The sequence below is a fragment of the Podarcis pityusensis genome, assembly GCF_964106645.2.
Source record: "Podarcis pityusensis genome assembly, chromosome: 1".
Taxonomy (NCBI): Eukaryota; Metazoa; Chordata; class Lepidosauria; order Squamata; family Lacertidae; genus Podarcis; species Podarcis pityusensis.
The window spans coordinates 76,449,890-76,469,219 of record NC_138028.1 but is presented as its reverse complement, the minus strand read 5'-3'; the positions used below and the strand labels follow the sequence as shown (position 1 = coordinate 76,469,219).

The 19,330-nt window shown below is 39.1% G+C and overlaps 1 protein-coding gene and 1 long non-coding RNA gene across 2 annotated transcripts in view; one reads left to right on the top strand and one right to left on the bottom strand.

Annotated features, from left to right (window-relative positions):
* Nucleotides 1-16,307, top strand: part of MUC5AC (mucin 5AC, oligomeric mucus/gel-forming) — a 60,887-nt gene extending 44,580 nt beyond the window's left edge. The window contains exons 33-49 of the mRNA XM_081010846.1: nucleotides 131-302; nucleotides 459-709; nucleotides 1,634-1,817; nucleotides 2,267-2,462; nucleotides 3,319-3,497; nucleotides 4,076-4,145; nucleotides 4,347-4,450; nucleotides 5,260-5,291; nucleotides 5,738-5,915; nucleotides 7,279-7,383; nucleotides 8,532-8,572; nucleotides 9,840-9,962; nucleotides 10,082-10,177; nucleotides 11,628-11,747; nucleotides 12,953-13,004; nucleotides 13,938-14,049; nucleotides 14,936-16,307. Coding sequence (XP_080866972.1) covers nucleotides 131-302; nucleotides 459-709; nucleotides 1,634-1,817; nucleotides 2,267-2,462; nucleotides 3,319-3,497; nucleotides 4,076-4,145; nucleotides 4,347-4,450; nucleotides 5,260-5,291; nucleotides 5,738-5,915; nucleotides 7,279-7,383; nucleotides 8,532-8,572; nucleotides 9,840-9,962; nucleotides 10,082-10,177; nucleotides 11,628-11,747; nucleotides 12,953-13,004; nucleotides 13,938-14,049; nucleotides 14,936-15,245 — 2,325 coding nt within the window. The 3' untranslated portion in view covers nucleotides 15,246-16,307. The remainder of the gene's footprint in view (nucleotides 1-130; nucleotides 303-458; nucleotides 710-1,633; nucleotides 1,818-2,266; nucleotides 2,463-3,318; nucleotides 3,498-4,075; nucleotides 4,146-4,346; nucleotides 4,451-5,259; nucleotides 5,292-5,737; nucleotides 5,916-7,278; nucleotides 7,384-8,531; nucleotides 8,573-9,839; nucleotides 9,963-10,081; nucleotides 10,178-11,627; nucleotides 11,748-12,952; nucleotides 13,005-13,937; nucleotides 14,050-14,935) is intronic.
* LOC308479928 overlaps nucleotides 15,903-19,330 on the bottom strand; it is a 76,615-nt gene continuing 73,187 nt past the window's right edge. The window contains exon 4 of the long non-coding RNA XR_013987897.1: nucleotides 15,903-16,861. This is a non-coding gene — a long non-coding RNA (uncharacterized lncRNA). The remainder of the gene's footprint in view (nucleotides 16,862-19,330) is intronic.

Here is a 19,330-nt window from a genome sequence, read left to right as displayed (position 1 = left end):
ACATGTATAAATGGTATACATAAGCAGGAACCAAAGAAGAAGTGCCTATCAGTTATATATAAAACTGTACATAAAGCTTAGCTGGGTCTAACTGTAAGTGTCAGTGGCAACAATGTCTTTCTCTTCACAGACTGGTGACAAATGGGTATCAAATTGCACCGTATCAACTTGTGAGGGAAACAATAAAATTTCTGTAAAGCAAGTACAGTGTCCACCAGTGAGGAAAATTGTTTGTGAAAATGGGTACCCACCAAACAAAGTCTTCAGTGAAGATGGCTGCTGTTATCACTATGAATGCGAATGTGAGTGAAAATAAATCTCTAAAGAAGCACTCATGACTCCGTTTTCATGGTGCAAACATTACCTCAAACATACTCTTGTTTGAGTCATTGTTTATGCTTTTCTTAAAGTCTAACTTAAGTCCTAATGGTTAACATTCCCCCCCTCTAATTTTTCAGGTGTTTGTAGCGGCTGGGGTGATCCTCACTATATCACATTTGATGGAACGTACTACACTTTCCTGGACAACTGCACATATGTGTTGGTGCAGCAGATTACACCTAAATACGACAACTTCAGGATTCTAATTGATAATTATTTCTGTGATGCTGAAGATGGACTTTCATGCCCTCAGTCTATCATTGTTTACTACAAAACATCAGTGGTAGTGCTAACCCGCAAACTCTTTGATGGTGTGGAAGCTAACAAGGTAAAAAAAAATATGTACACTACTTGAATTGCTTCTTTCAATGTATTATTTTATAGAAAATGGAACAGGACTGAATTACTTTAGTGAGTAAAGGGAAACCCAAGACAAAGCCCACACTCAAGAGAACATGATTAGCTATGTCCAAGAATTTTCAGTAGGTGTACTGTATAGCAGCCTTTACTCATCTGGTTCTGCCTGAGGTTTATAGGGGTTATAGTCCCTGGGTTACATGATGACTGAGTCTTCAGATGATGAACATGCATGGGTAAGCCTGTCCTATATTTCTACCCCCATTTGAGAAATCAGAAATTTACTGCAAGATCAGAAATGTAGATTTCTGAAGTTAAAACATTGCTGTCTCATTCTTATTAGAAAATGTTATTGATCTTCAACAGAGTGAAATCTTTCCTAGATTAGTTATGGTCAACTGTAAAAAGGCTATGTGCAAGTCAACTCACTCACATTTGATTAGCTTAGGGACACAAGGAGACAGATAAAATGTGAACAACACATTTTGTGAACAAATCTGAACTGTGTGTCAGCTGTGAAAAGCAGCATTGCACATATTAAATAGCACAGCAAGACTGGGATTCAAAGTGATTTTCAGTCTCACAATTCCTAATACAATCACACTCCTCCTTTCTTTCTTAGACATTCAGGGGACCCTGTGCAGTGGTATTCCTTGAGACACAGTAGGCTATCACAAGAAGGGGAAATTGTCAAACATCTTATGTGGATGCAGGAGTGCTGTTTGTGTAGATTCAATTCATGTACTTTAAGTTTATTTTTGTAGAGCAAGTGGAATATAAATTCCATAATAAATAATTTAACAACATATCTACAAAAGTAAATAAATTACTTTTTTAAAAAGCATAGCAAAGCAAAGAGAATTCCTCATTGTTGCAACATTAATCTCATTTACAGATCTACTTTGATGGTAAGATTGTCAACCCAGGCTTCCAGAAAGATGGCATTTTTGTCTCCATGGTTGGTGTCAACATGGTAGTTGAGATTCCTGAGCTTGGGGCTGTCATCACCTTCAGCGGTTTGATCTTCTCAATAAAACTTCCATACAGCAAATTTGGCAACAACACCGAAGGACAGTGTGGTAAGGGAAAATAATGCTTTACTCCCATGAAAATCCATGTTGTTCCATCAACCATTGGTTCACTCTTTCGAACCAATTACCAATTTAAAGTTAAGTCAGAACCATGTTTTTCATTTCAGTTTCACTTTTGTTGTTTTCAAAAAGCACCTTGGTTTCTCTATTTGACTGCCCCTCCTCCTCAAAATCTCATTTATTTCCCCCCAAATCCTGGATGCCAGGTATCCTGGATACTGCTGAAAATTTTGAGAAGGAGAAAACCCAGAATGGACTAGCACAACATTTGCTTCAAAAGAAAGGAGAATGTTTCTTCAGTCAATAGCATGATTTAAATTTTATGTATTTCAGTGATTCTAGCATTGCACTGAATGCAAAACACTGCGTAGTTTGTTGCAAATATATAAAACTCTCTACCTTCCATTCTGTTCTGATTCTGTTTTGTTTTCCCCCAGGTACCTGTACAAATGACAGAAAAGATGAATGTCGCTTACCAAGTGGCGAGATAACCAGTTGTCCCTACATGGCTCCCCATTGGAAAGTCGATGATGAGAAGAAGAACTACTGCAAAAACAAAACAGTACTTCCTGTCACACCAACACCCGCAGTACCTTGCAAACCTTCCCCTGTTTGCGATATAATTTTGAGCGAGTAAGTTGGAAAATTGTTCTAATGTATGCTTTCCTGCTTAGATAATATAATAAACGTATCCTATGGAAGGAGAAGGGGAAATAAAGTCTGATGCACAACTTTCTCAGGGTCAACTCTACTGAATAGAGTGGGCTGTAGTTCTGAGCCAACATGCATAGGATTTCTCTGTACAAGAGCACAGCTATATAAAAGGCCCTTTAGCTCAAGTTCTAGACAGCCCTACCTCTTACTATAAAGGTCTGCGGGGCGGAGGGTGTCTTAACACATCTAGCTTCACATTTCTTCAAGCCTGCATATCAAACCCACAAATTCACTGAAAAAAATCAATTTACAGTTATAATAGGCTAGCCATATTTCAAAAAGTGAAATACAATACAAACGTTGTTGACCAAATCCGAGCTATATCCGGGAAATTCCGGATGTATGGCAACCCTAGGTTATAATATTCTTGTTGCTGTTATTGGAAATTTGGCTTGTGAAACTTTGTTTGAAAGTTAGTTTGCGACAACCCTTTTTTAAAAAGGCTTCTGGGAGACCTTTGATGCAATCAACTCATTTGCTGTGCATTTAAAGCAGACTTGTTTTGCACCATACCACATCTTTCTTCCAGAAAGCTACAATTCTGTTGTGAATATAACTGAAATTAGTGAAAGCTGAATTTCATGTGCGTGAAATTCTATACCATGATGAACATTCAGTCCTGAGAAACCTTTTTAAAAAATCCTGTTTTCCAGCTCTTCAAATCCCAGAAGTGAAAATAGTCATTTTCAAAAATGTATGTTCATGTCAAGTGTTTATGATATCTTTTACGGAGTCTTCCCTGATTATCATGTCTTTGTGATTTTTTTTTTTACAGAGTCTTCTCTGATTGCCATCAAATCATACCTCCAAAGCCCTTCCACCAAGGTTGCTCCTTTGACTCTTGCCACATAGTCAATACCACCATGCAGTGTTCAGGCTTAGAGATATATGCTTCACTCTGTGCCTCTAAAGGTGTTTGCATTGACTGGAGAGCGAAGACTAATGGTTCATGCCGTAAGTACTGGAGTGTTAATCAATGCCACAGTTTCTCCACAAATTATACAGCCATGGAAGCCTTGTTCATTAAATACTTTGCATGTGTCAGTTTTATTTTTGTAAATAGATCCATCTTAGGGAATTGTAGTTTAATGACTACAATACAGAAAGATGAGAGGACATTCTCAGCCTTTGAGAACCTCTTCAGCTATACATTTACTGCGGCTTTAAGAGGGCAGATGTCCAAATGAGATCTAGAGTCTGGGCCCTTCTGGTTCATTTAAGTATAGTGTTCTGTCTTTAGGATCACAGGAATGTGCCATCATGTTCACAGGAAGCATATCTAATAAAAACAATTATATGAATAGAAGCAGAATATATGGCAACTAAACATGTTTAAATGTGGCTAGAATTTTAGGGTGTTGGTTTCTGTTTGCTTCTTTTTAACAAAGAGACCCTTCCATGCCATTAACTACCAGTAAAAGGAGAGAAAGAGTGTGGGGAAAGTCATACTGTAGCTGCAGTAGCTGTAAATGTAAAGTGTATCAAAGTATGTCTTTATGTTCACCTTGGTTTATTTTTCTTACCATGTTTAGCATACAGCTGTCCTGAAGGCAAAGTATATGACCCATGTGGCCCTATCAACCCTCCCACATGTGATAATAGGTAAGGAAAGAACGGAATCTCTGTTTAGGTCTGTTTCACTCCAGTTGTTGGAGCCAGTGTTATGTAATCAATAGCATGCTGGATTTGAACTCAGTTCAGAGTCATCACGCTCTTAACAGTGCTGATGATTCAAGGCACAGGCTGAATTTTCACAATGCAAAAGGGTGCTGTATGACCGCAACCCATGCTTTCTTTCTGCAGCAGGGCTAGTCAGCATAATGGCACTGGCATAGTTGAAGGTTGCTTCTGTGCTCCTGGAACCAAGCTCTTCAACTCCTACAATGATATCTGTGTAGAACAATGTGGTAAGTGTTTTTATTTCAAGGACAGCAGAGGGTACCATACTGCAGCAACACTATATGGAGTGGAGGGTTCCTCAGCTGCAATTCAGGTCAGCCTAATCTAGGTAGCCTCAGCAGGGAGACAGAAGCACCCTTAGAAACCGAAGAGAAAGTGATTTCCAGAAACATCAGGAGTAACTCAATAAGCAGTAATAATCACTCAAGAGAATGCTATGTGATCAGTGGTCACCTTGCACGAGTTTCAGAAGGAAATAGAGTCTTGATACAATGAGGAATTTTCATGTATCCTTCAAACATGACATCCCTGGCTACTGTAGATACAACTTTCATGCCCACAACTTCCAGAGGGATAGTCATGTTAGTCTGTTGCAACAAAAATAGCCGAAGAGTCTTGCAGCAGCTTAAATAATCATAAATAACAGGCAGGATTCAACGAATGAGACATGCTAGCAGAATCCTGCGCAAGGTCTTCCACCAATGCAGCAGGGCACTCCCTGTTTCTCCTCCCTCCGTGCAACCCTGCATCTGGCTCTGAAGGAGTCAAGAAATGCTTGTGCTGACTTAACTAGCACTATGTTGAACTCCTCCCACAGAGTTGTTTAGTCTTTAAGGCACCACAAGAACTTTTGTTGTTCTTTCTGGTACAGTTCAGTCTCGGCAGCACCTCACAGTCCCAGCACCTTTTCACTGCCCTTTGACCCAGATAACAATGTCAGATGGCGCTGTGGCCTGTTTGCTCAGATAGCTACATTTGCTCCAGGACTCTTTAGGAACAGCAGTGCAAAAAATATCTGTTATTACATTTCTTTCAGGTTGTACTGGACCAGACGGGATGCCCAAAGAGGTAACTAAAAATATGTACTTCATGAAATGTGGATGGGTCACCTCAGAAGGTGTTGGGAGCAGAGGCCAATTCAGGGCAGCACAACTGGTTCCCCTGTGCTGGGTGCCAAGCCTAGGGGGCGCTACAACTATGATGTAGTGAATTGAGTAGAACAGAAGGTGAGGGGTCTCACCCAGTACAGAGTGCCTCTTTTAAGATGCATCTATGGTCCCCCCCCCCCCCGATTGTACAGTAATTATTATGGCTTTAATCAGCCGATTAATTGGAGGCACCCTTTTTGTAAAAAAATAATTGAGTAAGTAATTAAACTGATTATTCAGCTAAGTATTTACAGCCTTGATATATGTTGATGGCACGCTTTCTGACATGATCTCTGACAAGGCAAATTTAGGGATGATGTATCTTATTTTCTTTTAAATACAATTTTTAAAATTATTTTTTTGCAGCCTGGAGCAAGCTGGATCAGCAACTGCCAGGAGTGTACTTGTGAAAAATATACTCTCAAAGTGCAGTGCACACCAAAGATATGTGCAACACCTGTCCCAGAACGCTGTGAATTTGAAGGCTTTGTGCCTGTCAGTGTCACAACACCTGAAGATAAATGCTGTCCTCAGATGAAATGTGGTAAGTACAATCTCTTGCCTGTTTGAAACAAAATACCGTATTTTTTGCACCATAACACTCACTTTTTTCCTCCTAGAAAGTAAGGGGAAATGTCTGTGCGTGTTATGGAGCGAATGCCTGCGGGTGGCGGGGGGAATCTGCTGCAGTCATGAGCAGAGGATCCATGGTTCCCCTTCCTTCCCTCCTCCGTGGTTACAAAGCATGGATCCACATGGATCCTCAGGATTTTTGCATTGGGCTACTCCAAACTCACTGTCAGATCACATGTCTGTGGCCACAGCATGAACCACAAAAATCATATATCCACTATTTCGTTTAGAATATTTTTTTTTCTTGTTTTCCTCCTCTAAAAACTACGTGCGTGTTATGGTCTGGTGCGTGTTATAGAGCGAAAAATACGGTATATCATGCTTCAAACCGGTGCTGCATGAGCGGAAGACAGCTCACACGACCGATCTTCCCCTTCCCTTCCCTTCCCTTCCCTTCCTTTCTACCTCCTGCATCCTCCTAAAAAGCCTTTTTCCGGGGCTGATGGTGGGGGGACTGCTAAATACTACGGGCAATGTTATCTGAGTGAGAGGGTGGAAATGCCCAGAATCAGTTGGAGAAATCTTGTACCAATGTTAGTTTTCTCTGCCCATTTTTGGGTGATTCTTTCCTCCTACTGAAACTGCAAATGACATAATCTTCTTTATACATACATACATACATACATACATACATACATACCCTGTCCTTTCCCCTGGTGAGTTTCAAGGTGACTACCCCACATATCCCATGCTGTCTAGTAGAAGAGGCTATCACTTCTCAGCCTGTTGGCTTAAGAGGCTTGTGTGGGTACGGGGGATTGAAGAGGGAGGAGGCAAAAGGGAAAGGTCCATTATGCTTAATTTCTTTCTGCTTCTGCAATATCGGATGCAATCCATTGTGAATAGCTCAAAGCAACCACTTCCAAATGGGTACCTTTTCCACTTAGGTAAATTCCCATTAGTTACACCACAGGAGGTCTTACAATTGGACTGAAGCCCTGTGCCACAAATCATGTGGCATAGTGGTTAATCTATCCATACTACATGAGTGCTGGTGGGCAGAGTTGGGCAACCTGTGGCCCTCCAGCTGTTATTAGACTGCATCTCCATTGGCCACAGGGGCTAGGAGTTGGAGCCTGAAAACATCCTGTAGAGATTCACACCTCTTCTTCAGACATTCTTGTTCTTGTTATAATGTTCTTGTTATAATGGAAGCAGATGTTTCTCTGGACATAACTGGAGTGTTGAAAAATGCCCTGTATGTTCTTGTTATAATGAAAATATGCTGACTTTCTTTTATGGCTTTTTCTTTTTTGTGTGTGTGTCTTATATAGTATGCAACACTAGTTACTGTCCTGAATCCGTTGAGACCTGTCCAGTAGGATATGAATTAAAACAACAAAAGCTGCCAGGAGATTGCTGCATTAAAGCCACTTGTGGTAAGAACTGAAACATGACATTTCTCAGGAGTATTTGAAACTTCTCTCCCCTCCCCCTTCCCTCTCTCTTCCTCTCTCTCTACAACTCCCCACCCTCCAGATGAGTCATATTCCATCCCCACCTCCCATGCTATGAGCTGGCATTCCAGTGGCCATTTTGCCTCTTCAACTGTTTTTATTTCCTGTTGCAAGAATCCTGAAATTGTTCTGAAGAAGCAAATACTTAATTTGTTATATATCTCATATCTGCTGAGAAGCTGGTCAATTAAGCTGCTGCTGGCAAGTCCCAGTTTTGCTGGGGCTTCTTTTGCAATAGGGGTATTTTGTAAGATTTTCTTTTGGGAGAGGATATTTTGTAACACATGCACACACATTTCTGCAAACCTGCATAAGGTAGGGTTTGCAGAACCTCAAGCTGAATCCTTACTGCTTGTGTACTTGATCCTGGCATGGTTACTAGGAGTAGACATTAGGGTGGATCCATCCACTTCCTGCCCACATCACTTTCACATGTGTGTACCCATAAACCCATACCATCCCATTTCCATGCTGACCTGCATTTTCAGATGAAATCACCATGAATGTTCAAATTTAAATACCTGTTTACATTTACTAAACAAATTTTCTCCCAAACCATATATTATTTAGGATATATATTTTTCTCAAAATATGTATTTAAATATATCTTTTGAAATATTCAAATTACTGAGAACTGCATTGTGGCTTTCAGTGAAGTTTGAAATCTGGTGGATAGTTAAATTCTGATCTGTGCATTAGTATGAGTGGTGCACATCAGGTTAGTTTGTATTGGACTTCCTAAAAGACTGAATTCCTCAAACAACTCTACTGGAAGAACCCATTGCACACTCATCAAGAAACCATTTGAATCACAGCTACATTGGTACTTCCTTGTTTGCCTTCAAAGGTTCTGGACACACTATATATCCTGGTAACATTAGTTTACCTCTCACAGAGCTACAATTCCCAGAATCCTTGGCAAATTACCATTTCCAGAATTATTTGAGCCTGTGGCTGAGAATGTGTTTTACATGCATTTAAAATGCATACTCTGTAGCATACACAGCTACACTCTTATCACTGAAAAGAAAATTTTAAGATTCATTCCATTGCACCTTTCTGTTTTACAGTGAAAATACCCGGCTGTATTGACAAAGACATATTCTACAAAGTAAGTACATTTTATAATAATGAATGCTAGAAGCAATAATTTGTTTGTTTGTTTGGTAAATGTATAAATCACTTGCTCACAAAAACAGTCCACGTCTGAATAAAGCAAAACTAGATTACACAAACCAATAAAAAAAGAAATATACATAAAGCATTATTTTAAAAATAAAATAAAATTATTTATTAAGAAAATGATCTGCACAAAAATGATTGATGCCATAGGCACTGTGGGCCCCCTCGGTGTCTTTTTGTTGTTGAGGGGGCCGGGCCCCCATATTGGTGGAGTTGGGCATGAAACAATGTCGGCATATTGTGTGATGTTGTGCTCGCAATATCAGGACATTGCATCTTTGCCCTCAACGTGCTTCAGAAGATGGTGCCTCTGATTGCTGCGGATTAATAGTGAGTGTGTTTAGCCCTCCATGAAAAGCTTTTAGAAGTTATGATGTTACTGGAAAAACCCTGCATATCTTCCTTTGATTCAAACTATGAATTATAAGCTTTCGCAGTAGAAATACTTCAGCATCCAAGAGAATTCTCAGTGTATCCTGCATTAAGGTGCAGAATCCCCCCCCCCTTTAAATAAGTTGCCTATCAGTTCAGATCAAAAGGAAGGGACTAGAAACCCTACATTTCTTTTTCATCCCAGATTAACAATTCCAAATCCATTCCACAACCCATAGATAAATATACCCCTTTCATGGAAACATTTATGCATCCCGGTAAAAAGAAAAAAACCACCTTGGTTCATAAGTTGAAAAGGGGCCAGCTGGTTGCTGGGGTTCTTTCAAAGAATCCTGAGCTAGATGAAGCAAGACAATCCACACATTTTCAAGCATTCTTAGAATTAAATGATCTTGTAAATGAGTATATACTCAAGATTAAATGAAGAAGCTGCATCCAATTGGTGATCCTTCACTGACAGAAAGCTCTATGATCCAGTGGGTGCTTCTGTCAGCAGAACAGAAAGAAAAGCAAATTACAGTTTTTACCCATCCTAGTGTGTCACTTGCCCCCCTCCCAAGCCCCAAATATGCTTCAGAGGGTTGGGGAACCCCAGAGAACAACATGGCAGGTGGTGCAGGAAGCTATAGCAGGAGAGAGAATCACTGAATCACTTCCGTGCTCATGACACTTATGGAAGCCTATGCTGGGTCAATGGGCTTTCTGTTGGTGGAGGAAGACCAGTTGCATACATTTGTGATATTTCTGATTTATGAAAACAGTTTAGAATTATTTAGGACCATTTCTCCTCTGCCCTTCTTTAGCCTGGAGCAGTTGTTCCAAGAGGCCACTGTGAAACGTGCAGATGTTCTGTTGAGCAAGATCCAGAAAGCCAAATAAACACGGTGGAATGTGTGTCACAAGCATGTGACAAAAACTGCCCAGTGGTAAGTTAGTGTTACAAACTGTTTTTGTAAATTGCCAGCTTTTCAGGAATTTATCTGCAAACCTAGCTATTTCACCTCCTTGAACTTATGAATCTTTTTCCATATTTTCTCAAATACAGGCCCAAGAATACAAGGAAATCCCTGGACAATGCTGTGGTAAATGCTCAGCGGTAGCATGTGTTATAAAAGAGGGATCCAGTGTTCAGGTTATCAAGGTAGCTGATGTTTTATGAATACCCATACATGCAATCTCATGTTCTGTCATACTTGTGTTTCTCATGCTTGGAGTGGAAGCTTACTAGAGGCCATGAATGATATTAACTGAAGCAATAATTAATAGATCTGCATTTAAATTCCCATAGTTATCTTTTCCTACCATTGCCTTTTTCTGCTCCATTGGATGTTTTGAGTGCAAATCTTTAGTATAAATCTTTTTGGCTTGTGAAACTTTGTGCTATATAAAAATAGTAAAAAGGGAGAAAAAAGAAGCTGCCCTATCAGATGGTTGGCCCATATAGCCAATGTTGCGTTGACTCCCCACATTCTGTGAAGGAGATACCAATGCCTTATTTTAATTTGAAGTGTAGTTTTTATTGTAGCTTTATTAATGAATATAGCCTAGTGTTGCCTAGTCTGATTAGAAAGGACTCTCCTAAGTCTTAGACTTGCAACCTGAAATCCCTGAGAGGTGCCAGCAATTGAACCTGGAGCCTTCTACTGCCTTCTACCGAGTCTGACCATTGGTCTGTCTAGCTCAGAACTGTCTAAACTCACTGGCTCTCCAGAATTTCTTTTCCTTTTTCGGTACCACTCAGCCTATGTTCTCTCCCAACCTTCTTAAGGGGAAAACCCCCAAATTTTCAAGCAGGGCTCTCCCTCAGCCCTACTTGGAGATGCATGGGATTGAGTCTGTGGCTGAAGCTCTGCCACTGACCTACCACCCTCCCCATAAAGTGTGGGAAGCATGTGGTCATCCACCACTTGAACCCATCCCACTCCAGAGAGAATGCTTGAAAGTAAGATGCCACATGTGACCAAGCTATGCCTTCAGATATTTGATCACACAATCTGTTTCTCTTGACAGAACGCAGTCATGAGTATCTGGGGGCAGAATTCCGACTCCACCTGCCTGAGCTAAAGGGTTTATATATGGTCAAATCCTTGTGTTAGGGAGGCCAATGAAGTCACATTTAGCAAAGTGATGCCAAACTGTTTCACAGTGCAGTTTGTCATGAAGATAGGCATGGAGAGAGAGAGAATGTGTATTTGTGCATTTGAGAGAACCAGAGACCATGAAGCAATGAAAGAAGGCACTCAATTGTATCAACAAATCCACATGGGGTTTCTTCCTTCCTTCATCTGTGTAATATGCACAATGATGAAAACAGATGGCAAAAGCAGAGGACATGTTGTGTTAGAGTTTGATAAAGGTAGCTCAGTAGAGCTGAGTGGAGGCAAGCAAACCTAGCTGTGAATATGAAAGCTATATTCTTTCCCACATAGTTTTCATAATGACCTTTCCTTATTATAGTAAATTTATCATAAATTTCCTTTGCTTTTTTACCCTATCTGTATTATCTTAGTGATACAATCAAAGCCCTTTGAAGGACATAAAAATCACGTGTCGGCTTCTAATAACATAACTATAACTCTGACTTTTTTCAGCCTGGGGAGATTTGGCATCATCCAGGAAACAACTGCACAACTTATGAATGTGAATTGGTTGAGGACCAGTATATTCCTGTCCCTACCAAAAGACCCTGCGCTCCACTTAACTGCCCACCTGTAAGTTTACCAATATAATCAAAAGTCTTTGTGTCTGTTAGATTATCTACTCAGTGAGATCAGGGTTTATCTAAGAAAGCTGGATGAGGGTATGTTTTTTTAAAAAAATGCATAAATCATATGGGTTTGTTTAGGTAGTTTGGAATTATTATGATAGGCAAGGGTCCTAAACCAAGCCTAAATTAACAGAGTCAGACTTGGGCCCTTATCAAGTTCCTGTTCATATATCTCTTCAGTTCCCTACTTTATTTAATGCAATCTGAGAAGTGTGATTCACTAGATGCTGTAAATGCTAAATGAAAGGCTCGTGTAGTTATATAATTGTTGTTTAGGGCTGTATAAATAGTCTAATTTTGGTCCATGTCAGTTTCATATGTATTCTTTAATAAGTGTTTCATCCTGATTCTGTATCAAGTGGATTATTATTGTGGGGAGGGAATTTTTTAAAAAGTGGATTATTATTCTTGTTGTTATCATTATCATCATTATTAAACACATGTAAATATGCATTTTCCCCACAAAATATTGTATACATTTCCCCTTAAAATACATACTTTTGTATGCATTTCTAAAAAAATATTAATTTTCAATGATACCATAATACAATAATAAATCAAAACTAAAGGAACCTAGACAGACTAAGGATAGTAAATAAGATGAAGCAAAATACCAAGCAGGAGAGAGTAGGAGCATTACTACACAGAATTGTATAATAGTTGGCAATGCTGTGTACAGTAAGAAATTTAAGGTATAACGTCTAATAAACAGGTGATGAATTATTCATTGAGAGATTAGTTTACCCCAAATGTGCACATAAACATTTTTGTACATATTCTAACCTGAAATATACATTTTACATGGTTTTTAAGTGCAGAAATGCATCACAATTCAGAAAACTGCAAAAAAAGAATGCTATCTGTGTTCTAATCTTTGCATTAGTGCTTAAAAATGCAGCCCAGTAAAAATCTTCAAGCATCCCAATTACAGTGCTTAAAATTAATAGAAGGTATTAACTGTATTGTGGGAGACAATGTGCTTTGGAGTCTATGGGCCCAAATATTGTTTACCTGCCTTTGTGCACACTTTTCCAGGGAGTCCTGGCAATGGTGAAGGTCTCTCATGGCCACAAAGAAACTGCATTTGTTCAGAGAATAATAATCGTTTAGGTTATCTGTAAATTCATCTAACCCATTTTGGTTTTTCAGGAGAATGTGAGACTGAGTGAAGATGGCTGCTGCAAGGTGTGCGGACCTCCACGTAAGTTATGACAAAATTGTTAAAATAAGCCTGCACACCAAAAAAAACCCCCACAATGTATGAGAGCAGGGGGTGGGCAATCTGTGGCACTAGCTGTGCACATCCTTATTTCATGTGGTCCATAACTTAATTTCACATGGGTGGCAAGGAGGAGAAAAATAGGGGAAATGGTTTAAGGCAGAGAGAGAGAATGAAAAGTGTGTTAGAAAGAGAGGGAAAGCTGTGCCCCTCCCTTACCTTTGTCTCAAGCCCTACCCACTTTTGACTCTGGCCCACTACCACCAATATGTAGTTCCAACAGATTATGCTTGAGGGGAAAAGGCCCTCTACAAAAAGTCCCACACCCCTGCAGTAGACTGTGTTTTTGCCTATATTTGCTATGGTCAGGCAGGAAGTGAGCCAATAAATTATCTGTGCAGAGAGAAAGTGCTAAGATTTTCCTCTGCACCTTTGCAGCATAGGTGTGAACATCGAGACTAGTACTGTGGAGCGAGAAGTCTTTGTGGTCAAATGTATAGCACAGGCTTCTTTGTCAAAACATGCTAGTGGCATTAGGCTAGATCAGTACAGGAGTTTATCATGTTCTTTCCTCCCATCCTGACATTCCAGTGCATCAAGAAGTGGGTTCTTATTATGATGGACCTACCCAGTGCTATTTTTCTAGAAAAAGAGGTGCCAGAACTCAGCCTGAATGCCTCCCTTGTTCTCTTATAATGGCAATGGTGCCCACCTGAGAGGTGCAAGAACTGAGTTCCAGTGAGTTCCGGCTAGAAAAAAAGCCCTGGACCTACAATTCATTTTTCCTTGCCAGTTTCGACAGTTTGCACATGTGCACTCACACACCACCTTACCCTACTCAGTCTTCTGTTAGGCAGTATTTGTGAGCACACAGTTATGATGGTTTTTGTTTTTGGTTGTTCTCCCCTCTCACAGCGGGAGATTGTATTCCAAAGAACATCACAAGTCTCATCAGACATAATGGATGTGAAGCTACTGAACCTGTCGAATTACGGTACTGCGAAGGCCACTGTGGCAGTTCTTCAATGTAAGTAGAAAAGTGGGCATTGCTGCCTCCCCCGGGGAACTCTAAAACTCTAAAACCCAATAAATAGTCCAGGGGTCATTCAGTTGAAGTCCAGGTTAGCAAGACATGGAAAATTGTGCTGGGAAGCAGAGCACTTCATTTTTGAGCTCAATTATGTACTCATTTGACAGGTGACATCAGGCAATTCACTTTCTTGTCAAAACAACAACAACAACAAAACTACTGTAAATACTATCTGGATAGACCTAGAGAACTATATAGAATCTTTGGAATCACTATATCCTACTGCAGTGTTTATCATTGCAGGGGATTTTAATGCACATATGGGAGTAAACGATGTAAATTTGTACACCCATTACAATCAGATTCTGGAACCAGATATTTTCTTAGCCAGAGGTACCTCCTGTCTGTCTAAAGATCATAGATGTAATTATTCAGAGCTTTGATTAGCCCATGTTGTAAGGCAGAGGGACTTGTTAATATTAAATGATATGATAGAGGGAGATTGGCCCAGGAAATATACCCACTTTTCAAAGCATGGAGGCAGTGTGATAGATTATATTGTGATCTTACCATTTGTATATAAGTTTGTTGTGGAGTTTGAGGTGGGCCATAATATTGAGAGTGATTGTTTACTCAAACAATGGTACTTGTAGGCCCAGTATTTAAAAATTCTTCCCCAAAAACTCAATTTATCTCTAATGCAAACTTAGGTGTGACAGCAGGCAATAGAATTAAGTGGACACCAGTACTCAATCTATTCTAAATGAACCATGTCAGACTGATTGTTTCCAATACAAACAAAAGCAGAATGATGGCACTGCGGGTTGGTGTGAGTAGTGGACTTGATTCTGCAGCAGCTAAAGCCTTCTTTGTTTTCTCTTAGATACTCTTCTGAGGCTAACACATTGGATCACACATGTGCATGCTGTAAGGAAAGCAAAACCAGCAAGAGGCAAGTGACACTGATGTGCCCTGATCGCTCCACCATTGAATATTCATACATCCATGTTGACTCATGTGAGTGTATGAGCAATCAATGTGATGTGAAGCCCAGCCCAACACCAGGAGAGCAAGAACAGCAGCAGCAGCAGGAAGAACAGCAGCAACAGCAGCAACAGCAGCAGCAGCAGCAGGAAGAGCAGCAGCAGCAGCAGCAGCAGCAGCAAGAAGAACAGCAGCTTGGCCAGAAATAAAAACAGGAGCCAGGACTGACCTAGACATTTTTTAAATGACCAACACCAATAATTAACAGAAGATAAATTAAAATGAATCTTGCTGTTTTGAAATAAAAAGTATCCAAGGCAGCAACTTGAACATACAGATGAATTTCTCTTCTTCTAAATCTACTCTTGGCAGAAAAGTATTTTCTTTTCTTTGGGGTGCCAAACAATTAGAAATTCTAGGTGACACTTTTCTTGGGGCAAGGCCTTTGTGAGACTACACTGTGCAGTTACAAATAACTTGGAGAGGAAAGTATTTGGCATGATAAAAGGTTAGGGTGGGAGACAAAAAAAGGATTTTAGCTTGAACTCTTGTGAAGTTATGATGCCAATATTAACAAAGCATTGGTACAGACACTGGCATTTCTAATACACCCAGAAGAATTTCCTCCACCAAGTAGCACAAGCCAGCCATAATTTTGGAGCAGAAAGAGCTACTCATAGTGTCCAGTTCCATTACAGTTCCATTGGTCAACATGGTCTGTTCTCTATCACCTTTGCAAAAGTTAGGTCTCACTTTCATAACTTGGTCAGCCTTTTCTGTGTTTTTTCCCCAAGTTCCTTTTTCTACAAACTTCAACCTCTCAAAGGCTGTGGGGCTATAATACTCAGATATTATTTGTAGATCTATTTTTGTACAAAAAAACTCCCCATGAAGTATGGCTGCTGCTGAAGAAGACTGTTTACATGATATCATCAGCATATTAATTGTATGAAGATCTGGATTTTTTAAAATATAAATGTTTACAAAATGGACATAAGATATATAGATATATTTGCCGAATTGTCATATGAAGAACTTTTTAAACCAAAGTAGTAAATATAAATAATATAAATTCTGTTCTAGGACAATGAATTATTTTTTAACGTTGTACCATTACTATTTATTTGTTTCTGGAACATAGACTATTTTCTTCTGTATTAGCACCATCTGTCAAATAATGCCTGGTTGAGGGATATCTTTACCTTTTGCTGTTTTTATTTGTTTCTTAAAGAGAACAGTTTCAATGATTAATAAAATTTTAGCATTTTGCACCTGTTGTGTCATTCAGTTTATTTTTTTACTACTCTGATCTGCCTTTGTGATGTACACCAATTCAATGTGTCATTCAGTTTGACCAGCAGCCACTGTTTTCCCTCAGAAGTATAATGACCACAATCCTGGCATAGCAGTACACGTGATCACAATTCTGCCATAGCTGTTATGCCAGACCCCCATAGCTCAGATGTCAACTGGACCAGTTTGCATATTGGTCACTGCTCACCCAAATATAGCAATTTAAAAGCCACTGCATTAAAAAAAAGACTACACCAAAACAACTAAAGATCTTTGTGAACTGATGAAGCTTGCATCTTATACTGAAAGTTAAGAAGTTTATTTGGAGTACATACTGTCTGCTGCTGAGTTCTTGCTGATTTCCAAACATTCTGTTTATTGAGCATCCATCCTGATTTGCTTGCACAAAGTTCTCATGGAGTTTATGCAGCATTAGCATTCATTCTCATTTGTTTCTGTGGAGGTTATGAAGCATCCCAGCAAGCCATTATTATCGCACAGTTTCCAAAGCATTTTCCTTTCACTTTCCTTACTGCAAAAAGACCAACATTTTTGGGAAGCGGAATTGATGTGAAATAGTGCCAAATCCAGTATGTGATTTAATTCTACCTGTGAAACAGTGACAGCCTTGATGTGTCCTTAGTCACAAGCAAGGTGTCTCGGGTTTAGGCAGCACAGACCAGATGTCAATCCAGATACAGTTGTAGGAAGAAATGCATTAAATGTTTTAAATGTACTTTCAGAGTTGGTTGCATTATCAGCAACTATATGAAACACATAAAGAAGACAGCAAGAAAGGATTTAGTTATACTAGATCTAGGTTTCAAATGGAAGTGATTGAAGGGAAAGTGAAACTACTGAAGGCCGCATACAGCATACTATTAGAATGGGAGACGAAAGATGAAGAGGTAAAATCAGTTATGATTAAATGGGCACAAGATGTAGGTCACAACATTATGATGGAAGATTGGGTTAAATTATGGAAAACTGACTTAAAATTTACAGATTGTTCCCTATTGAAGGAGAATTACATAAAGATGATGTACAGGTGGTACATAACACCAGTGCAGTTAGGGGAAATGTACAAAACTAGTTCAAATATATGTTGGAAGTGTAAGGAAAAGGAGGGGACATTTTATCATATGTGGTGGGATTGTAAGGTAATTAAAAAATTTTGGGAAATGATATACAACGAATTGAAGAAAATGTTCCATTTAACATTTGTTAAAAAACCCAAAGCATTTTTGTTGGGGTTTGTAGGGAAAGACCTGCCAAAAAAGTTGAAAAACATCTTCATGTATGCGACAACGGCCGTGAGAGTTCTGGTAGCACATAGATGGAAGACTGAAGAAACCCCAACTAAAGAATCATGGCAAGAAAAATTGATGGACTATGCAGAACTGGCAAAACTGACATATAAGCTATGGGACAAGGATAACTGTGACTTTAAGGATGAATGGGAACCCTTTACAAAGTATCTGAAGATGCAACAAAGCGAACTGGACTCCTTGTCAGGTTTTTTTTTTTTTTAAATAATTTTTATTAAAGTTTTAAACAACAAAAGGAAAAAAAAACAACGCACACAAAAAACAATACAAAACTCAACAATAAAAAACAAAAAGCATAACAATTAAAGACAAACTCTTTTCCATTTCCAATTTTAAATTACTTATTTTCTGGACTTCCTCATACCTCCCTCTTTTGTATTCCAATCCACATTATTTGTCCAGCAGTTTCTTTTCCACTTTTTTAATCCCAATCTTTAATTTAATAAAATGTTAAAATATATAACTTCAACTTTTTTAAACCTAATCCTTGATCTTAATATCATATAACGTTAAAATTTTCCCTTTTAATATCAAATTTCCATTTCTTTAAACATCTTTAATCTTGATCTTTAATCTTAATCTATCATTAACTTTAACCTGTGCAGCTGGAAACCACTTACTTTCAGTCCAACATCCCTTTAACATTCCTTAATTTTGCAGTGTTTCTGAAGATAGTCTTTGAATTTCTTCCAGTCTTCCTCCATCGACTCTTCTCCCTGGTCACGGATTCTACCAGTCATTTCCGCCAATTCCATATAGTCCATAAGTTTCATCTGCCATTCCTCCAATGTGGGAAGTTCTTGTGTCTTCCAATACTTTGCGATGAGTATTCTTGCTGCTGTTGTTGCATACATAAAGAATGTTCTATCCTTTTTTAACACCATTTGGCCAGCTATGCCCAGGAGAAAGGCCTCTGGTTTCTTAGGGAAGGTATACTTAAATACCTTTTTTAATTCATTATATATCATTTCCCAGAAAGCCTTAATATTTGGGCACGTCCACCAAAGGTGAAAGAATGTACCTCCTTGTCAGGTTTTGAGTAAACATTCACAAACTTTTTATTGATAATAATCAGCTAAATAGTTTGAGTATCTATACAACTTTGTAACATGCAGAAAACAGCATTCTTAGAGAAACCAAAGACTGGAACTGAGGGGAGTCGGGGGGTGGGGTGGGGGTGGGTGGGTTTTGGGGGGGAGGGAGGAAAAATGGGGGGGAAACAAGGATGATATGTTTTTGGATAATATGTCTTGTTATAATTTTGAATATTTTTTTTAAAAAAAGTTTTAAATGTACAATTTGTTTTTAACAAACAGCTCTTGAGCTGTTCTGGTGAAAGGAGTTAGCAATACCGTTAGTGCATTGTACATATCAAGCAAAAAATTTCCAAAAGATGTTTCCATCACATGCCGGTGGAAGGGCACTAGAGGGCAGTGCATACACAATTTACCACAGTGTCACATTTCAAAAAGAATTGTCTGAAAGTGGACCGCTTTATGATTCAATTATATATTAAACTTAATAAACCAAAGTCTGATAGAAAAGGTCTATTCCAGACAGCACATATATCTTCTCAGTGTAATCCTTGGTACTGAACAGCCATTTGAGGGAGATCAGCAAAAAAACAGGGCCAAGATTTCAAAACCAATGGTTTACTAGGAAAATAATTATAT